General features: G+C 43.2%; 1 protein-coding gene across 2 annotated transcripts in view; it reads left to right on the top strand.

Annotated features, from left to right (window-relative positions):
• CIP111 (Cam interacting protein 111) overlaps positions 1–22,713 on the top strand; it is a 52,733-nt gene that overhangs the window by 16,417 nt on the left and 13,603 nt on the right. Inside the window, exons 7-10 of one of the 2 annotated variants that reach the window (XM_087673081.1) lie at positions 4,610–4,738; positions 4,776–4,861; positions 4,938–5,148; positions 22,195–22,622. In XM_087673081.1, coding sequence (XP_087529207.1) covers positions 4,610–4,738; positions 4,776–4,861; positions 4,938–5,148; positions 22,195–22,622 — 854 coding nt within the window. The remainder of the gene's footprint in view (positions 1–4,609; positions 4,739–4,775; positions 4,862–4,937; positions 5,149–22,194; positions 22,623–22,713) is intronic. The other variant, XM_087673082.1, reaches the window with a different exon arrangement.

Below are 22,713 nucleotides of genomic sequence, written 5' to 3' on the forward strand. Positions count from 1 at the left end.
AGCGTAAACCATTTGGTCTATTTATAAATGTAGAAGAATCCCCCTAAATTAGGGTTTTGCATGTGGGACACAAACTCTCTAGAACTGCTCCCGCTCCCTGTTTAATGAAACTTTTGGTAATTTACATGTTTTGGGGCTATCTTAAAGAGCTAATTAGTATGGAATGAATTTTTAGCTTCACACTCCCTTTCAAGCCCAAGCTCAAGCCCATTTTTACTCGAAGGGGTTTCATCCCAAAGCAGTTGCGGCATTGGACAAAGGGTGCACATTGGTTGCCCAGTGGCCTACCAAGACTATGGAGGCAATGGTTATCTTACCAAGGGAGCCTAAGTGACTACCCTAGAGAGGCAAGGTATTGGACGAAGGGTGCTTGTCAACTTTCTAATGGTCTACCATGACTTGCAAAGGTGGATGGAACCACATTCGAACTCCTTTTTTTTTTTTGGGTGAGAATAGAGATGGTCTGCGACCTTTCAAGTAGCTGTGCCTTGTGGGGAGAATGAAAAGGGATGGTTAGATCCAACACATCACAAAACAGACAAGCCATCCTAACTACTCGTGGGTGTTGATGGGAAAGGGGTAAAGAAGTATGGTGATGTGGTGGTAAAGAACTGTTGGTGGAGAGCGCTCAGGATGCGTCTAAGTGTGCTTTGCACAATGAGATGCATAGTAGTATGCTACATGATGAGAATGTGCATGTACCAGGTGCCACTTGGATAGTATCCCTTGTTTGGAAATTGTTTACATGCCTAAGCACCCTAGCACAAAGATGATAATGTTCATGCAATGCAACGGGGAGGTACAACAAGGAAGGAAGGGCGATGTCGAAGACGAATACCAAATCTGTAGAATACCAAAGAGGGTAGGAACTCCCTCTCAACCCTAGATGTCGAGGTCGAAGGAGCTAGAGGAGCATGATCTGGGCCTTTGTGTGATATTGAGAACCATGAAGATGAACATTAGGATGAGGATGAAGCACCATGACTGGAAGAGCAAGGTAGAAGACACCACCATGATAGCATTAGGAGATGCATCACAATCCGCCTTGGGAGGGAAGCCTCCATGTTGGTAGAAGAGCAAATCTCCTAGGAAGATGAAACCACAAAAGGAATGATGCCCAAAAGCATTCACTTTCGATGTTATATTGGGTAATAATATTGATCCACTTTATAAGAAAGCTCTTCTACTAGAGCAGTTTTTGTTGAAAGAAAAGTTAGGAAAGAAAAAAATCCGGTAACTCCATCCCAAAACAAGAACATGATGATAGTAGTGAATCCACTTCTGATTCTGACCTAGAAGCAGACTGTAGCAATGCAAAATTTGACTTTGAAGAGGAGGAAGAAAAAAAGTAACCTAAGAGTAAGAAGAAGGACAAAGGAAAGAAAATAGTGGAAAGCACCATAAAGAATGAGGTCAAAAACATCTCAGCTTAGGAAGGAATGATGCAATCTTGCATTTTGGCCTTGCTCTAAAATATAATAACCTTGCAAAAGAGATTAGAATTTGCAAAACAAAGGTAAGTAGTAAGATGCTCCAAAGCAAACCAAAGCAGAAAGTAAAGCTAAATGAAAGATGTGCAATGAGTGTACGAGTGAACATAGCAAGGGACTAAAGACCTAGAGAAATGATAGACTAACCTAGGGTGTCCGAAGGGACCTAGAGAAGTGTGAGCCTAATGGTGTGGCCATCAACACATATGTTGTTGCCAATGAAATGCATGATGAGGTGGGAAAGTGTGCCTAGGGTAGGGTGCAAGACAAGACCCTGGAATGGATGTAAATAGTGCAATAGGTGAGGAACTAGCAGACCAATAAGCTATTACTTTAGGGTAGTGAAAGAAATGGGCTTTTGAGTCTATTTTTGTGCCACATGTTTAGTGGCAATTGCGCCAGAAGGAGTAGATGGGGCAGTAGGAGGCATAGCCCCATTGGATTGTCTAGTAATAGTGGAGGCAATTGCAGTGGTTCTTTAGGTGGAAGACCCTAGGCTTTGGTACGAAACTCCTCATCTACATGGCTTGATCTCTAGGAGCATGTGCAAAATCTATTCTTTTGGCAAACTTAGCGAGTAACTATTGATATTTGGCCAACTTGATTGTCAGATCATCCCCTTTCTTAATGGAAAACTCCTAAAGCTCAAAGTTGAGATTGATACATTGAGTGCGATCTCATGTTGCATAGCAGTCAATGACATGACTCCAATGCTCACATGCGAGGGCAAAATACTGTAACTGAGAGTGGAATTCAGGAAGCAATCCCCATCAATTTTGGCATTGGTTTTGATAGTTTGCTGCATTTGAGATTTGTTGGAGTTAAACACCATCATCTAGCTTCCCTCAGCCTATTGCACGAGAATGTGGTTGTTAGTCAATTGTTCCTTTAGCATTCCTTGTATCATGTACCTAGTGAGCTTGGTTTGTTAATTGAAGTTCCTTTCTAGCATTCATTTTGTCATTTTTTTGTTGGCCTTATCTAAGTGATTTCTCAGTTGTGTTTGCATACTTCGTGTTTTTTCTGCAAACCCTACTGTATCTTTACAATGCTCTGAGACTAGGATGCCCATGATTTATGTATTTCGCAGTCAAAAAATAAGAAATATACATGGGTGGTCACTTCTACCTATGAGGCTGAATACAAGGCAACTTTTACTTCTACTTTGGGATGTGAATGGCTTAGATACCCATTAAGTGATCAATGTATGTAGTTGTCATTGACACTCATTTGAAATTTTAAAATAGTATGTACTATGATAATTGCAAGAAATCCAATTTTCATGTTCAAAGTACACTTAGGTGCATTATAGCTATATTAGCAAACGGCTTCATGTTGGTGAGGTCAACTTGCTGCATGTGTGTACACAAGACAACGAGGCATATATGATCACATACACTTTTACTTGAGACAAGTTTGAAGGCTCTCATGAGGCTTTGGGCTTATGCCCTTTTGGGGACTGATCCACTGACCTTGCATCTGTTCACATTGTTCTATTGCCCCGGGCCTGGGGGGGAGGGTTTACACCTATGTGTTCTTCTATGTGAACATGCTCTAACACATTGGCACTTTCCACCCAGTACTTTTGAACATTAGAGATACAGCTTGTTTTTGCATTCACTCCTTGAATATCAAATACAAGATATGATGCCAACTATATACTTGTGTGTCTGTGCATCTGTACCCGCATGTTTTCTTGCTTCACTGTATGAATATTGCTGTGTGTCATGCAGAGCTATCAAATTCTCATGTGGGGAGCTTGAAACTCAGTTTAAGCTCAAAGAGTTTGTAAAGTTAGATAAAGTTTCAAAATCTGATTGTTCATTTTCTCGATAACTATGGTTCAGAGCTAACTCATGTGTCGCTTCTCTTTTCTCCTTATACTTCATATTAGCTTGTGATTGGATTTCCTTCTCACTGAATTCTAAATTGCTCAAACTTAGAGCTCATACTGTGTTGTTATTCATGAAAATTTTCCAGTCTGCATATTCTGTTTCCTTCTACCAAGTTGCTCAAACTTGTGGCTCATGCTTTGTATTCATTACTGAAAGTATTCCAGTCTGCATTATCTGTCTCCTGATTGTTTTTCAGTAGTTTGTTTTGACTAGTGTTAGCCATTCTTGACAAAAAAAGGGTGATTCATTACGTTAATTTTGCTCTTGATCCCATAGTTGCATTCCGTCTGCAGATGGATCCATATAGTACAATCTGTCCAGTCTGATCGGATGTATACGATTCGTATGATATTCATCCGATTCCAACAGCAAAGTTTTTATCCCCCTTTTTTTTGTGGAAAAGTGTCTGCTTGAAAAAGGTGACTTCTTGCCTCTTCCTTTTTTGCTTTAACCTCCTCCTCTTCATCCTCATCTACCTCTACCTCTACCTTGCTTACCACTTATTGTTCTTCTACCTTTCTCTTACAAGTTCCTCTACTCTTCTCTCTCCTCCCTTTGTCTACCTATCTCTATCTACATCGTCTTCTTCCTCTTCCATCTCATCCCCTATGTGTAGCTCTATTTCTATTTCCTCTTCCTTTACCTCCTCTTCTTTCCCTTCCCCTACCTGTACTCTTCATGAAGCCCTCATATTACACAACTCTCACGTTGAGAAAGTGCCATGGATAGAACCAATGCCTATTGATGGACTTGCAAATATTGTGGTGTGGTCCGAGCTTGTAAGCTTCAAGTTAACAGGGGCCATAATTAAACATAGGGAAATGCTAGAGCCTAGTAATCCTAGCCATCACTTATACGCTTTCATGTAATTTAATTTGTTATTGGTTTTTATAGTGTGTAATTTAAGAGCCAAAACTATTGCAATTGCAGTGCAAACTTGAACATTATTCTACAACTACGGGGGCGGTTTTAAGAATCTCTGAACCTAACTAGTGGATTATTGTTAAGGATCTAGGCAAACTTGGGTTCATGAGATAAGGTGAGGTAGTTGAAATATACCATAATCCTTTGTTTTAAAAAAAAATCGTAATGGAACACAGCCTTGGTAACTTATTAGTGGTACTGTTTGATTCATACACCAAGCAGGCAATCTCACTCATACTGAAAATGCTAAGGTTTTGTTATTTTCCCTTTCTGATGAGCTTCTTAATTTATTCCTCAAAGCTATTCTCAGGCTAGGGCTACAGCCCCCACGTGGTGTGCTTCTTCATGGACCTCCAGGAACAGGCAAGACTTCTCTTGCTCTTGCATCAGCTAAGGAAGCTGGAGTAAGGATTTTCATGATAAATGGACCTGAAATAGTGAGTGAGTACTATGGTGATAAATGGACCTGAAATAGTGAGTGAGTACTATGGTGAGAGTGAGGCTGCTCTTCGAAGAGTGTTTGAGGCATCTCGGGCTGCAGCTCCATCTGTGGTAGCTCCCTTTTCCCTTAATTCTTTCTAACTAAATTAACTTTGGGTTCTGTGTTGGTGATATGATTTTGGGAAAGGTTTTTATAGATGAGCTGGATGCTATTGCTCCTCAACGTACAGAAGGGGGAGAAGATCTAGGTCAGCGTATGGTTGCAGCTCTCTTGACTCTGATGGATGGTGGAGGGGAGTATCTTCAGGGTGTGCTCGTGATTGCAGCAACAAATCGAGTTGAGGCTATTGATCCAGCTTTACGTCGACCTGGAAGATTTGACCGAGAGCTAAAAATTGGTAAGTTTACTTAAGGCATGTAATACTCTTTTTTGAGGCCTTACTGCACTATTATTTGAAAAGAGTACTCTGGTAAGGACTCCTTCTGCTACCTCCTCAATTATATGCTGCAATGGCAAATAAATTGGGTTGTAAAGATCGTTTGTTGTCATTCTCCGCAAAGTATTTCCTAGTGTGATACAGTTGAGTACAAGCTCATGAAAAAGTTAGGAGGAAAGATGTCAAAGATTTCAAAGACTGGATACCTGGATGTTGAGGAGGAAAGATGTTAAAGATTTCAAAGATGGGATACATGGATTTGTAGGAATTGGCTTTTTGCAAATAGTCTCTCTACAACATATGGATTGATTGTAGTAGCTCATGGCTCCATATTGGATGGTTGCACCGTAGCAGTGCTCAATGTGAGCATTGGGTGACCTTCTAAAAGGGTTATAGCTTGGTTACATAATATTAATGGTGAGCCCCTTTTTGCCTAGGTTCATGCAGATGAAGTGGATCTTGCACAAAGTTAGTTCAGTTTACTTCAATCCACATCATGCACCCAATTAGTTTAGCAGATTTCAATGTACCTCACAAGCCAAGAAAGGTACCACACTTAGCAAAATCATAAAGAAGGATCATATTTATTAGTCAAGATATACATAGATGATGGCATGATCATGAGCCCAAAATACTAGCTAGGTTCTGCATTCGGCCCAACCCAACAGACTTTACAACTATTGAAGAACCTACCTGGTTAGAAGGTGCATATAGTTGGTTCCCATCAAGTATGAGTCCTTTGCTCGTTTTTACACTTGGCTCAACCCAACAGAGCTTGCAACTATGGAAGAACCTACCTGGATAGAGTTGGCTCCCATTGAGTATGAGTCCTTTGGGTTGAGAGACAGTAGGCTGCAAGCTTTTGTGTCTTGAGAAGTCAAAATTTAGCCATGCGGGACATGGAACAGGGATGATAGGATAGCTGAATGTAGGGACATGGACGGGAGCTTATTAACAAAGTACAAATCATAGCTTTAAACAACAAATTTATTGAGAAAAACACTGTATTCAGAATGTGGTCTTGAAATTGAAAGTATCACATTAGTAAAGCTCTCAAATCTCTATCTTTAATTTGACAAAACCTCTGTTTGATGCTCGATTTGACCTTATCCATATCTTTAGAACAAATAATTGTATGCTACTTTGTTTGCCGTCAGCTGAGATTGCCTGTTTGCTGGATTAAATCAAAGTATCCATTAGAAAATTATAGATGAGAATTTCTTAAGTTCCTCACACCCCCTTCTTCTGCAGGTTGACAGAGTCCATGGAGACCATAGTATCCGATTGGAAAGAGGGGGATAGAGAGCCAAACAAGCAGTGTGCATGTGTATGCTTGTGCATATGCATGCATGAATGAGAGAGAGAGAGAGAGAGAGAGAGAGAGAGAGAGAGAGAGAGAGAGAGAGAGAGAGAGAGAGAGAGAGAGAGAGAGAGAGAGAGAGGAGGGAGTTGCCCGCTGTCCTGTCGATGTCGCCTGCAGATGCCGTCTGACGCTTCTGCTCGCCGCCTGCAGTCCCCTCGCCTGCCGCTGACGCCCTCCACGGCCGTTGCGTCCTCCCCCCTGCTGTCGGACGGCCCCCTTGCCTGCGTCCCCCGCCCGCCTGTACTCTACCCTCTGCGCCTGCTTCTTGCCCCTTAGCCCTGCCCGTTAGGGTTTCGGCTGATAACGGACCCCTGCCCGGCGCCCCAGACCGTCCTGCTCTGCCGTCGACTGCCCGGCCGTTGCTCTGCCCTCCTGCCCCTGCACTATTCGGGTTGTGCTTTGCCACCAGGGTTCTTGGGACAGGTCACGACTGAGGCTGACAGGTAAAGCTTCGCTTTCATCAGCTGTGTGTACAGAATACGCCCCTGGACAGCGACTCTGCACAGAAAAGAGGGAGCGAGAGAGAGAGGGAGAGAGAGAGAGAGAAGCCTGCGTGTCTCTGCCCCCCGCGACTTTTTCACTCGGCCTCTGTCCGACATACGTACTGATACAATATGGCTGGCCTGGATCTGGCTTTCATAGACCAAACGGTGGCAGCTCTTGGTCCGGATTTTGACACCGAGGAACCAGAGGACATGGTTCCGTTCACAGAGGAGATGCCCCTTGCTCCTGACCTCCAGCCAGCGGGCAAACACACTAAGCATACTTCGGCAGGGATAATGGATCATCAGGATCGTTCCTATGCTCAGGTTGCTTTTGATTCTGTGGACTCCCAGGAGGTTGATTGGGAGCACCTGTTGGAGTTTGCTAACACTTTGCTGGGCGATTATGTTCAACATAATCAGGAAGTCTTTTCGGACTCTGCAACGGAAGATGTTCTGGAAGCCACTGTGGATCCGAAACATGTCTTGCGCTCCTTTTCAGTGTTCTATGAATGTGCTGTGATACTTTTTTTCACTGGTAGGATCCCGCTACTTTCCCGTATTCGCCAGTGGCTGCACAGTCTGCTACAAGAGGAATGTGTTGAAGAGATTTTTGTTGGCCCCCGGGGTTTTTTTGAGGTGCTGTTGAAATCAGAGACACACCGTGCTGCTCTCCTATCTAAACTGCCATTGTTCGTTGATCGCCGTCTGGTCCATGTGGTGCCATGGCGCCCCATGGCAGATTTTCAGCGTCTGCTGCAACGTGAATGCCCTGTGTGGGTTGAAGTGGAAAACTGTCAGGCTGTTTATTGGCCACTGCTAAAAGACGCCATGGCCGCTGTGGGCACTGTTCTGGTTCCCCCAAGCCTAAGGGCCATGAATCGCAACCGCCTGTGTATGTTATGGGACACTGCTCGAAAAAGGCCTGCTTGGTTACGCATTAACTGCTCTGGCATGCATCCTTTACATTTTCGTTTGAAATGGGGTAACTTTGCAGGACATTGCTTTTCATGTGGAAAATTGGGGCATTTTATGGCTGAATGCCCAGAGAAGCACCACACTTCAGATGCCGAGCATGTTGCGCAGCCCATGGAAGATATGGTGTGTGATGCGCCGTCGCAAGATGCCACCCAGCCACCTAAAGTTTTGAATAAAGGTAAACAACAGGTCTCGGGTTTGGATTCTGGTGGCAATGACTGGGTAGATGTACGCGCGAAAAAAGGCAACAAGCATGCTGCTGGCATGATGGATACTGTGCCTGTTGCCTCACCAGATTCCATGCGTACGTATATGCGCAGGAAAGAAATGATGTCTTCAGAGCACTCTGCTCCTGCTATGGTTTCCTCTGCTTCCCGTCAACAGACAGCTAGGAGAGTGTATTCAGATGGTCCTAAGGGTCCACCCGCTAAGCTGGCTTTTGATACTCGAGGTAATGTCATTACCCCATGGGATCGTCCTTATCCCCGCTCCATCCCCAAGTCTGCGGATATGCCATCCACTTCCAAATCTGGTCGTCAGAACTCTTTTGCCGTGTTAGCTGATTTCTTGGATGAGGGTGTACTAGACATTCTCGCCGAAAAGGTCTCATCGAGGCAAGTTGTGCCTCGTACTTGATCCTCTTTTGAATCCACATGAAGATAGCTACGTGGAATGTGCGAGGAATTTGTTCCCGCCACAAGCAACATGCCATGTGGACAATATTGCATGAGAATCAGTGGGATGTCTTGTGTGCTGTTGAACACAAGAGTCATAGTGAAGCAGGTAAAGTTGTGGATTGCCATGGTTTTCGTTTGTTCTATGTAGGGACACATGCCAGGCAGTATTTTGGTGTGCTTATGATTGTACATGAAAAATATCAGCCGGTTCTTATCAAGAATGATGTACATGGCCACTTTGTGGTGATTGAAATTTTATTCGAAGGAGAGATCTTATGGTTACTTGGTCTCTATGCTCCGAATGATCCTCTATCTTGTCGGGAGCTTTGGCATACCTTGCAGAGTTCCTTGTCCCTTGGTAGACGGGGTTTTTTGATGGGGGATTTTAATATGTGTGTTGATTCTTTACAGTCCACATCAGAACATTCGATAATGGATGCGCCGGAAAGACATACGTGGCAGCAGTTGGCTTTTGCCGTTCTTAAGCAAGATCTCTAGTCTTGGCTGTATCCTTCTTCTACAGGGTTGACCTTCCATTCTGCCCAGTATGCCACAACATGGTCGTGGTTAGACCGCATATACATCATGCAGGATGATGATTTCCTTTCGGAGATGCTCGAAATGAAAGTGTTACAACAATATGCATTGTCGGATCATTTTCCTCTGCAGCTTGAGCTCCTTGCACAACCAATTGCACCTTTCAAGCAATTTCTGGATAGACTCCCGTTGCGTTTCAACTCGTCTTATTTGAAGCATGCAATCTTCCAGGGCTATATGCAGCAATTGATTGATCGATTCTTATTGGATTTCTCATCTCAGGGCACTACTTCCTTTCAACGATTTCTCTCCAATGTGCAGCGGGTTGCTCGCCAGTATGGGATCCATCATGCCTCTCTTTGTCGGCGGCGCCGACAAGCAGCCGAGGAACTGCTGGCTTTGGTTTGTTCTTTGCGGTGGACACTCCCGATGACGCATTTTTGCTATCACTGGCAACGCGTCTGGCCGATCTTATTAAAGAGTTTCAGTTGAGATCCTATCAGCAGGTCAAATTGCAACATCTGACGGACACTCTGCAAGACAGTGCTTGTCAGACCCATAAGTTTTTTCGAGCTCTCCATGCCTCTCCTGCTCGAGAGAATATGATGAGGCTCCAGGATGAAGAAGGTCAAATGGTTCTTGATCCGCAGATGATTGTGAATATGTGTAGAAATTATTTCCTCGACCTTCTTGGTTCTACTTCTTCGCCTTCAGGCCAAATTACTCATGCCCGTTCAGTTTTTTATGATCTGGTCCGCAATCAGGTTCCTTAGGACATGCACTCTACTCTGGAGGCAGATATTTGTGAGTCGGAGGTCATGGATGTTCTGTTACACTTGCCTAAGGATAAAAGTCCTGGCTGGGATGGTCTTACCAATGAGTTCTTTGAGTTTTTTGCCACCTAGCTCGCGAAACCTTTGACGGCTTTGTTTCAGTGGGAATGGGAAACGGGGATTATGCCTTCCTCTTGGAAAGAAGGTCTTATTAAACTGCTTCCAAAAGTTCCTTCGCCATCCATGTTGAAACAGTGGCGCCCAATTTCTTTGATGGGTTCTATGTATAAAATCTTTTCCAAAGTTATGGCGAATCGCCTCCATAAGCATCTTCCTGCCATTGTGCATCCTCTCCAATATGGTTTTATTAAGGGCAGAAACATTTTGCACAATGTCTTAAATGCGCAACTGGCAATTGATTATGCAAGGCATTCAAATCAGGAGGTCGTACTGGTTCAATTGGACCTGGAAAAGGCTTTTGATTATATGGATTGGTCTTTCATTGCAGAACTTATGTCTGCTATGGGCTTTGGTGCCCGGATGTCTCGTCTGATCTATACTATTAGTGTTGCAGCATCTTCACGGGTCATGTTGAATGGAGGCGTTACCAAGCCAATTGTCCTTGCCCGCTCTGTCAGACAGGGGTGCCCTTTGAGTCCTCTCTTCTTTGCCCTTGCGACTCATCCGGTTCTTTCGATGCTATCTCATATGGCAGCTTCTACTCAGTTGGCTGGATTGTTGCTTCCCTCTGGACAACACTTCATTGGTCAATCCTTGGCTGATGACAGTTTTATGATTCTGCGTGCGGACAAAGATAATCTTCACAAAACATTAGATGTTTGGGCTCTCTTTGGTTAGGCTTCTGGTCTTTGCATTAACGCCTTGAAATCGGCCATTCTCAGCTGCACAGAGTCGGATTTGCAGTCACTGGACTGGCAGGGTATGGTTGTCCCCCGTGGCTCCATTGCCAGGCATCTTGGGTACCCTTTGGGGGTTGATGTTCCCCCAAAGCAGCTATTACAGTGGATTTCATAGAAACTGGCAGCTAAGTTTCTGTATTGGAAGTCTCAAGCTTGGCCCTTCCATGTTCGTCTCAAAGTAGCCCAGACAATAATGTTGCCAATGCTTACATATTTCTTGCCATTGCTACCTTGGACTACTACGACACTGAATGATCTTACGAAGTCTATTCGTTTCATGTTATGGAAGAAGGATTCCTTGCATGCGGGTATTTCCTGGATTTCTTGGTCGCATGCATGCACCCCAAAACGCATGGGTGGAGGGGCTGTTTTGGATACCCACACTCATATGCTGGCACTCTGCTGGTCTCTTTTTCGCGCCATGTGCTCGGATTGTCATCCTTGGGTCGTCATAGCCCGTTATTTTCTTGAGGATCACGGGCTTCTGCATGGTAATACCCACATCCGCAGTTCGTGGTGGCATGTTCTTAATGCAGATTCTCGGTTCTCTAGTTCTTCCTCATCTTTGCTTGCCCATTTGGTGTGTTCCTAGAAATTGGTCCTCCGGAAGTCTCAGTGGCATCCAACGGAGGATTGTTTAGCCACTAATTCGTTTCAATTGGAACTGTTGGCAGTCTCGCGGTTAATTTCGTGGGACGATAAACATGAGCTTCGACCACAATTCAACCGTATGGCATGTTTGGGCTTAATTTCGGTCACGGATGCTACTCTTGCCAGTCGCAATGTGTTTATGTCGTTTCGTACAACTAGGAGGCTTTTCAGGATCCCTCGTGGATACATGTATTTATGGGAACAGCTTTTGAGGGTGCATCAGAGCAGACAACCCTTTCCTGCCCTTGCTACGGATCGTCCCTGGCAGGATTGGGACTTTGCAGGCCGGCTGCATTTAGAAAAGGCTTCAGCTAACCAGGTGTATCATCTTTTGATTAAAGATCATCAATGGCTGGTTACTAAAGCTAATATTCTATGGGGATTGCATAAATCCTGGTCATGGTGGATGGAGGGCTGGTTAAATAAGACACCATTCAAATATAAGGTCTTTCTTTGGAGGGTGATGATTGGTGGTCTTCCGCTTGCTTCAGCTCTTTCAAAGCGCCGAATCTCCAATGGCAACTGTTTCTTTTGCACCACCACTGTGGAATCCGCCCGTCATCGTTTTATTTCTTGCCCCCTTGCTCAGAAAATCTGGTCATTCTTGTCTGCCGTCTGGCGAGCGGTGGTTGGTTTCTCGCTTCGCCCGTTTGATTGGGTTTTTGCGCATCCCAAATATCCCACACCGACACAGCCACACATGAAGATCTTGTTTCACTTTCTTCGATATTGGGGCTGTTGGCACAACTGGACCATTCGGAATGCTTTCCTTTTTGATTCTGCTTATAATGTTCAGCAGCATATTGCTAGGCTTAAAGGTTTCTTGTATTGGCAGATAGATCTTCTCCGGCACTTTGACATCCTCTCTCGGGAGGACTTATGCCCCTGGCACATGGCAATTTCCTCCTCGTCTTTGCCATGATTTTGTAACTATTTGGCCCTCTGGTTCTTGTAAACAGTCAGTTTGTACACACGATGGGGTAGAGCCATCGTGTATCTTGTAATCATGAAAACTTTTTCATAATTAATACAATTACCTTTTATGGAGAGAGAGAGAGAGAGAGAGAGAGAGAGAGAGAGAGAGAGAGAGAGAGAGAGAGAGAGCACTGTCCGTTGTACCTGCACAGGCCATCTAATGGTGTAAATGAGACACGGCGGACAGTAGCCGAATACCAAGATCTCGCATCATGTCAGGGTTCAACACGACCTTCATAGATCAAGTGGTGGATGCCTTGAGGCATGATTCGGATGATGAAGAATGGGAAGAAATGGTTCCTTGTACGGAGGTGGCTGCCCCCCTTCCGATGTCCAGCCAGGCACTGATGTGCAACCCCTTGTTAAATGCTCTAAGCATGTCTCTGATGTAGTGATAGAATGTAGTGAACATACCCTTGATGATGTTATGGCTGATTCTCAAGCTCCTCCACAATCTAAGCATGCTACACGTTCTTACACGTAGGTGACTTCCATGGCTGAGGAGTCCTAGGGCTTGGACTGGGAACATCTCGTGGAATTTGCCAATATGTTGGTGGCTGAATATGTTCAGTAGAACTGTAAATCCTTTCTAGCCCAAGATAAAGAGGATGTATTGGATGCTAGTGTGGATACCAAGAGTGTTCTATGCTCTTTTTCAGCCTTCTATGAAAGAGGGGTCATTCTTTTTTTTTATTGGCAGGATCTCGGTAGGTGACTTCCGTGGTTGAGGAGTCCCAAGACTTGGATTGGGAAGATCTCTTGGAATTTTCCAATATGTTGTTGGGTGAATATGTTCATCACAACCACGAATCCTTTCTAGCCCAAGATAAAGAGGATGCATTGGATGCTAGTGTGGATACCAAGAGTGTTCTATGCTCTTTTTCAGCCTTCTATGAAAGAGCGGTCATTCTCTTTTTCATTGGCAGGATCTCGGCAGGTGACTTTTGTGGTTGAGGAGTCCCAAGACTTGGACTGGGAACATCTCTTGGAATTTTCCAATATGTTGTTGGGCGAATATGTTCAGCACAACCACGAATCCTTTCTAGCCCAAGATAAAGAGGATGTATTGGATGCTAGTGTGGATACCAAGAGTGTCCTATGCTCTTTTTCAGCCTTCTATGAAATAGCGGTCATTCTCTTTTTCATTGGCACGATCTCGGTGCTTTCTTGGATTTGCCAATGGCTAAACTCCATTCTGCAAGGCGATTGTGTGGAGGAAATTTTTATTGGTCCACGAGGCTTCTATGAGATATTGCTCAAATCGACAAGTGCTCGGGATGATCATCTAGCCAGAGTTCCATTGTTCTTTGACAAACGCCTTGTGCATGTGGTGAGTTGGAAACTATAGGTGGATTTCCAACGAGTGTTACAGCAAGAATGCCTAGTATGGGTTGAAGTCAAATGTTGTCTTGGTCTATTGGCCATTCCTTAAGGATGCGAGGGGAACAACTGGCACAGTATTGGTTCCCCCTAGCTTGTGTGTTGCCAATTGCAACCACCTATGTATGCTGTGGGATACTTGTGCAAGAGACCCAATTGGCTGTGCTTGAATTGTCTTGGAATGCCTTCATTGCACCATTGCTTGAAGTGGGGAACTTTCGCTTGCAAGGCATTGTTTTAAATGTGGACAACTAGGGCATTTTGTGGCCGAATGTCCAGAATAGACTGCTGTTGTGGAGGGGGGTTTGATTGCACTAGTCCATGATATTCCTATGGTTGATGGCCCTAGTGTGCCGTGCATTGGATAAAGGGAAACCATTTGTTGACTTTGGACTCTCCTGACCATCATTGGATTGATGTTGGTGCTAGAAGAGGAAAAAAGCTTGATGTGCACACGACAATACCTATGCCAAGCACTTCACAAGTCCCCTTATGCACTTATGTATGTCGAAAAGATAAAACATCGTCAACATCTATTGCTAACGTTGCACCTTCGATGAGACCTCAAAAATCCTTCGCTCCAAAGGCCTCTATTGATCGTTGGCGAGACCCACTTGTGTGGCTTGCTTTTGATCTCCGCGGTGAAGTAATCACTCCTTGGGATTGTTGATACCCAAGGGTCGCTTCTAAACAAGGATTTGATCCCTCCACTTCCAAAGCAGAGCATAGGGACTTAAACTCTTTTGTAGTATGGGTTGATATTCTAAATGAGGGCACCCTTGATATTTTGGTTGCAAAATTGCAGTTGAGGCAAAATAAGCCTCAATACTAATATTCTTTGGTCATGATATACAAAGCTTGCCATTGTAGCTCGACATGCTTGCACACCCTGTCTACCTTTGAGCACGTAATGGATGCACTGGAGAGTCTTGCGTGCATGATTTTGAGATGGTTGTTTTGAAACATGATATGTGGTCCTGGCTCTGCCCTTTGGATTGGGGTTTTACTTTTGAATTAGCATAGTACTCGGCGACATGGTCTTGCTTGGACCATATGTATATTATGCATGATGATGCTTTCTTGCTAGAGATTCTAGATATCTTCTTGTTGCAGCAATACACTTTGTCAGATCATTTCCCCTTGTAGTTTGACATGCTTGCACACCCTGTTGCCCCTTTTGTGCAATTCTTGGGAAGATTCCCATTGTGTTTTAATTCATATTATCTAAAGCACTTGGTCTTTAAGGGCTATATGGAATAGCTCATCGATAGGTTTTTGACTGATTTTCCCATGGGGGGCAGCGAGTCCTTTCGATAACTGCTCCATAATGTGCAAAGGGTTGCCAAACAATATGGTATTCATCATGTTTCTCTTTGTAGATAGTGTGGATGTTCAGTGGAAATATGCTTTACAGCTAATTAGCATCTTTAAATAGCCCCAAAACACATTTAATTAATGAAAAATGCAAATTTGGTACCTCTGTTTAGGAGAGTTTTAGTGATCCCCCAAAACCCTAAATTTTGGGGCACGCTTCAACATCTATAAATAGATAGGTTGCCCATCATTCAGCCTCATTCTTTCAGTGCAGACTTCAGCCATCAGCCTTCACTTATGTGGCGGTCTACCCTTTGCGACTATTGCTACTCCTCCATTAGCCCTTGCAATGCTTGGTGCCTTCCTCTTTGGCTGTCGCCCACTGTTCGCACCCTCTTCCCTACTGCATTTGGACTCTTTTACCATTGCCAACACATAGTCTGCCTCCTCTAGCTTGCGTTTGAACACTCCTCCACCAGGTGAAAGTTGGCAGTGATCTCCCATATCTTCCGGCTACCTCTTGCTGCTTGTATTTGGCCTTCACCCCACTTGCCGATAGTTGGCAACCTTCCTCCTCTAGGCATCCCTTCTACTATTGTGTTTGGTGCTTTTTGCTGCTACTCTCATCATCAAGCAACTTCCTCTGCAATCACCTTAGTTCCCAGACACTCTAGTGATTAGTTTTTGGTGTTTCTTGCACTTCAATACTTTGACTGGTGGTCACAACACTTGGGATTTTTCTTTTGTGGACGTCACACTTTGACACTGCATTGCTCTGCCCTTGGGCATTCTGTACGCTCTTACATTCATTTAAACCATTCATTCACTTCAATGTTTCTTTTCTCTATGTTTATCTCTATGTTTGAGTTTTGAGTTTTTGTGTTTATTGTTTGAGTCTTACTTGTCTCTGTCTGATTCTTTGTGTTTCAGTCTTGGTTGTACATGTGTTTAATCAATGAAAACCCCAGCATAACTTCACAGTTGGTACGTGGTTGAAGCAATGGTGGCATTGGTCCACTCCTTGCTGATTGATTTATCAGATGATCTGTTCCTACTACCATTGGCCACAAGGTTGACAAATCTCATTCAACAATTTCAGTTGAGATCTTATCAGCAAGCCAAGTTGCAAAGCTTGACTAAGAACCTGCAAGATTCTTCGCGTGAGACACATAAATGTTTTCGAGGCTTGCACTGCATGCCTTTGGGGCTCGAGAAAATATGGTGAGCCTCTAGAACACAGAGGACTTGATGGTTACAGACCCGCATTGCAATCCATTGTTTATGCATTGAGAATATTTCCTTGATTTCGTTGGTACTTCGTCTCCTCATACTCAACACACCACCTAGGTCTGTTTGGCTTTCTATGCCCTGTTGAGGGATCAAGTCTTGCCAAATATGCATCATGATTTGGACACAATATCTCAGAGGGAGAGGTTATGGATGTTTAGTTACATCTACCCAAGGATAAAAGTCTGGGATGGGATGGCTTGACTAATGAGTTTTTTGAAGGCTTTGCTGTTACTCTTGCCAAACCTTTGGCAGCCATGTGGCAATAGATTTGGGAGACGAGAATTTTGCCTACCTCATGGAAGGTAGGGCTTATCAAGTTGATTTCGAAAGTGTTATCACCCTTGATGTTGAAACATTGGCGACCAATTCTTGATGGGATCTATCTTTAAAATTTTCACTAAAGTCATGGCTAATCGTCTCCACAAGCACCTCCTTACCCTTGTGCACTCCAATCAATATAGATTTATCAAGGGCCAGAATATCTTGCACAATGTATTGAATATTCAGTTGGCCATTGACCATGCAAAGCACTCCAAGCAAGAAGTCATGTTGATTCAATTGGACCTCGAGAAGGCTTTTGATTATTTGGATTGGTCTTTTGTGGTAGATCTCATATACACAATCAGCATGGATGCCTCTTTGCGGGTCATGATAAATGGTGGGGTTACTAAGGTGTTCACTGTGGCAGGATAAGTCAAGCAGGATTGCCAGTCGAGTCCCTTGTTCTTTGCCCTAGCGTCCCATCCAGTTGTTTCTATGCCTTCTCACTTGGTGACAACGGGACAGCTGGCAATTCTCTTTCTTCCCTTTGGTGAACATTTTGTGGGCCAATCACTAGCGGATGACACATTTATGATTCTCAAAGTGGAACAAGTGAACCTCCACATGGCATTGGACGTATGGAACTTTTTGGTCAAGCCTATGGTCTTCATATTAATGTAGCCAAATCCTTCCTCATCAGCTGTGCTGAATTGGATCTTTAGTCTTTGCAATGGCAAGGGATGGTGATTCCTCGTGGGAATGTCGTGTGGCATTTGGGTTACCTCTTGGGTATTGATATTGAGCCTAGGCAATTGTTGCAATGAGTTTCTTTGAAATTGGAGGTGAAGTTTTTGTATTGAAAATCCCAGGCGTGGCCTTTCCATGCTCACCTTAGAGTGGCACGGTCCATTATGCTTCCTATGCTTACATATTTTTTGCCTCTTTTGCCTTGGACTGCCTCCACCTTGAGGGTTCTTAGTGGGCACATTCACTTTATGCTATGGAAAAAGGACACTTTACATGCAAGTATCTCTTGGATTTCTTGGAGCTATGTGTGCACCCTGAAAATTATGGGTGGTGGGGCGATTTTGGATGTACAGACCCATATGGTGGCCCTTCGTTGGTCACTCCTCAAAGCAATGTGTAGTGATTGTTATCCTCGCGCCTTTATAATCCGCTTTTTTCTGGAAGATTAAGGTGTTGTATATGGTAACACAAGCATACATGCATCATGGCGGCACGTTCTTAATTTGAATACTCACTTTTCCACACCCTTCTCCATTTTGTAAATCATTTGGTTTCTTCTTGGAGGCTCATTCTTTAGAAGGCCCATTAGCATCTTGCAGAGGATCGTCTAGAGGCAAATTCCTTTTAGTTGGAATTGTTGGCGGTGTTGCGGTTGCTCTTTTGGGAGGGGAAACAAGAGTATAGGCCGAAGTTCAATTGTATGGCACATTTGGGTTTGTCTTCAGTTGCAAATGCCACTTTGATGACCCATTGGGGCTTGATGCCTTTCCGTATGGCGAAGAGACTTTTCGGGATTCCTCATGGATTTGGCGACTTATAGGGCCAGATTGAAAGGTTAATGCAACCTTTTCCTACACTTGACTTGGATTGCCCTTGGCAAGATTGGGATCTTGCTAGTGGTCTTTGTCTTCAAAAGGCATTAGCTAACTAGGTGTATCATCTCTTGGTTAAGGACAAGCATTGGCTGGTTACTAAAGCCAATGCAATTTGGGGCATGCATAAATCCAAGGCTTGGTGGGAAATGACAGTGATGGAAGGATGGTTGAACAAGACGCTGCTCAAATGCAAGGTTTTTCTTTGGAGAGTGATCATTGGTGGCCTTCCCCTTGCTTTGGCCCTTTGTAAGCGCCCAATCTCAAATGGCAAGTGCTTTTTTTGTACAATCAGCATGCAGTCTTCACATTAGAGATTTATTTCCTGCCATTTGGCTAGGAAAATTTGGACTCTTTTGACAAATATTTGGCAAGCGTTTGTTATTGCTGTGCCCTTTTGATTGGATTTTTGGTAGGGCCAAATATCTCACCCCGGTGTAGCCACATATGAAGGTCTTGTTCCATTTTTTGAGGTTTTGGGGCTGTTGGCATAATTGGATCACCTGGAATGCTTTTGTCTTTGACTCTACCATGGGCATCCATGGATACATTACCAAATTCAAGGGTCTTCTACATTGGTAGGTAGATCTTGTGCAACATACTGGTCTTCCCCCTAGGGAGGATTTAGCTTCTTGGCATATGGCAATCTTTGCTGCTTCTTTGCTGTGACTTTTGTACTCTAGTTATTTGATATTGTGTGAAGCGAGTAGAAAGAGGTGGATGAAGATGTGGACGATGACGAGGAAGATGAGATGAGGTGGAGAATCTCATAGTTGTTAGGTACGATATGGTACGGTACGATAAAATACGGTACTAAATGGTGCCTTAAGATTTTATAAGGTACGATACGATATTAGTACGACAAAAAAACAACTTGATTATTTTAGACAAAAGATAATTGAATAGATATTTCAAGTCTAAATAGCAATGCTATTAGAGCATATAAGATGAGTACTTGAGGGTAACATGCCAAAACCTAATGCGGAATGCGCAACATGCGCTACTGCTACCTACAACTTATAACTACATAGACGGGAGTGGATACATCATACATGCATGATCATCAAATACGAGAAGTGTGGGCTTGAGAGAGAGAAGGTTGAGAGAAATTGTTTGAATCTCAAATAACCTAATCTCATGGGAGAATCCTTATATAGAGAAATTGTTTGAATCTCAAATAACCTAATCTCATGGGAGAATCATATTAATATAAGGAGCATTTAGCTCGTCCCAAAGTGCAGTTCGAATGGGAAAGATGCATCCATTAAGTTGGTACCTTATGGTACTAATACGTAAGGTACGGTACCTAAAGTATGGTATAGTATCAAACCTTTTGTACGTGGTACTAGTGCAACTAGAGAGAGAGAGAGAGAGAGAGAGAGAGAGAGAGAGAGAGAGAGAGGAGGTGGTTCTTCTTGACATTGCTGCCCATTGGCTGGCCATTGTTCGCTCTACACCAGTAGTGTGATTTTCTCTCTGTGTCATAGTCCTAATAGTCTTTCGTTACTTTCTTTGAGGACCTGATAATGTGATGTAACAGAATGTAAACACACACACACACACACACACACACACACACACACACACACACACACAGAGTTTCTCGGATGACCTAATGGTTTGATGTAACAGAAAGTAAGAGATACAGAGAGATTGCTGACCTGATGGTATGATGTAAATATTTACTACTTAATTCAATTATCTTCATGGGAAAAAAAAGAGAGAGAGAGAGGAGAGGCTTGAGAGAAAAAGAGGGTGTGAGAAGCTTGAGAGAGAGAGAGAGAGAGAGAGAGAGAGAGAGAGAGAGGCTTGGGGGAGAAATAAGAAAGAAAGAAGAAAAAAAAAAGGAAGGAAAAAAAAAGAAAGGAAAAAGAAAAAAAGAAAGTTGTAGACTTAAAGTAGAATGGCCAAAAAGTGCCCATTTTTTTGTACTAAATCGTACGGATATGTGTTGTACGGTAGCCGTACTGTATGGATCGTACCGTACGGATCAGTCCGTACTACGTATGGAGACAACCCTGGTGGAGATGGAGGAGGATGATATGTAGAAAGAGATGGAGGAGGAGGAGGTGATGGGTGTGCAAGGAGTAGGGCATAGAAAAAATGTGGGTTGTAGTAGAAAAACAGTCCCCTTGTTTTATTAATAAAAGAAATTCTTTAAATTTTTTTTTTTTGTTTTGCGACCTTGTTTTGCGAAATGAACAAAGTACGAAGAGATGGAAGAGGTGATTGGGCACGCAAGGAGGGTGGAAAAAATACAAATGGTAAAAGAAAAACAGCCTGCATATTCTTTTCAATAAAAGAAAATCTCTTTAAAAAATTGTTTTGTGATTTTTTTTTTCCCCGTTTCACGACCCTATTTCACGAAATAAAACAAAACATTTCGTGTGTTTCGCGTTTCGCTAGGATGAATTCTATTCTTTGGTTACTATGGTAGTGAATGGGGCTGCTATTTCACTTAAAGATGTCTTGCATGTGCTTGGCATAAAGAAGAATTTACTTTCAATTTCAGCCATTACATGTGTTGGATTCATGGTTAGGTTCCATATAGACAACTACAATGTGCTTGATTGTAGCAATGGAGATGGCCTTGTTGTCACAAACACCTTGTTCAGTGGACTCTATCAATTGATTTGTATGAGAGAAGAGCATCATGGGATGTAGTAGTAGTTGGTGCCTAAGATCATGGATGACATTGAGTTGTGGCATTATGGGTTTGGTCATCTTAATTATGGCAGTTTGTTTCATCTTAGAAGCAAGGACATGGTGTTGGATCTCCCTTGTTGAAGGCACCCGTTATATTTTTTTGTGAGAATTGTATTCTTGGCAAAATGCATTGTGCTTCTTTTCCTAAAAATGGATTTGTGTGTGTTGATAAGAAATTACAGCTTTGCGTTGTGATTATTGTAGTCCCATGCAGATTGAATCCATCAAGGGATACTTGTAGTTTGTGACATTCCTGGATGACATGACACATCATTGTTGACCGGAATGCAATTTCAGACTGAAATCTGTTCCAAATCGCGTCCCTGTTGGGTGGGATGTTCCCTGTCACGTTCATGACAGGGAACGACATGTGGCATAGAACTTACCTGCAGAGTGACCAGTTGACTGCCTCAGTCAGTTTACTGCCTGTCGAATCATGCGTCTGTCTCCCGCCAACATCGCTTGCGGCCTGCCTGTCTCTCAGTTGTATGCCTGTCTTGGCTCTGCCCATGGCACCACATGAATTGATTGAAATATTAATTTGTCTTTGTGGATTATATACCCTGGCTTTAGTACTCGACATGAATTAATGAATGAAAAATAAAATTTTAAATTAATTTTAATTTTTTTAATACCATTCCCGTTCCCTAGGTTTGGTGTCCCTGTCCCTGTCCCCGTCCCCATCCTTGTTCCTGGTTTTGTGTTTCTATGATTTTAATTTATTCATTCCCTTAATGGAAATATAAGGAGTTTGCCCCAAGTGTATAGTTCATTTTGATGTTCTCTAATTGCCCCCAGTGTACAGTCCCATTGGTCACTTTGGCCTTTTTGAAGATGCTAATATCCTTTTTGCTTGTTTAAAGGTTTGCATATAAGGACATCACTAGCATCAACATCACTTCTAGTTTATTCTTATCAATTGAAGTTCTATGTTGTGGCCTCTGTAAAGTGTGCTTAAATGATCGACTGTTATGTTAACATGATGCACTTTGGTTTTATTGTATTTTTTTCTCTGCTTCAACATGTTTAGCTGTCAGAGGAGTTCAACATAGAAAATATACTTTTATCTTTGGCCAAACAGGAGTCCCATCACCTTCTGGCAGATTGGAAATACTATTGGCTCTTCTTCAAAGAATGAGTCATACCTTAACACTAACAGAGATTGAAACTTTAGCAGCTGCTACACATGGATTTGTAGGTGCAGATCTCAAGGCACTCTGCAATGAAGCAGCAATGAGCTCCTTACGGCACTATGTACACACGAAACATCAAAGAGATGTGACTTGTGCAAGTTTTCAGGAACCGCATCTGTGCCAAACAGTGGAGATGGTACCAACTGAGTTGTCTGATGTGTCAAGTCGACTTGAACAGCTTACTATTTCACCCTTAAATAGTCCAAAGACAATCAGTGATTTGGGATCTGAGAGGACTGAAAAGCCAATCTTAAGGATAACCATGAAAGATTTTGAGGAAGCTAACACAAGAGTACGACCCAGTGCAATGCGGGAGGTTTGTATCATTTTTTCCTTGTACTACTGTTTTGAGATATAAGAAGACTTGTAATCAGGAGGAGCTTGTTTCCATTTGGAGAACAGACTTT

Source organism: Lygodium microphyllum, chromosome 30 (genome assembly GCF_053477565.2).
Source record: "Lygodium microphyllum isolate KBCC chromosome 30, Lygodium_microphyllum_v1.1.10, whole genome shotgun sequence".
In the NCBI taxonomy this organism is placed as follows: domain Eukaryota; kingdom Viridiplantae; phylum Streptophyta; class Polypodiopsida; order Schizaeales; family Lygodiaceae; genus Lygodium; species Lygodium microphyllum.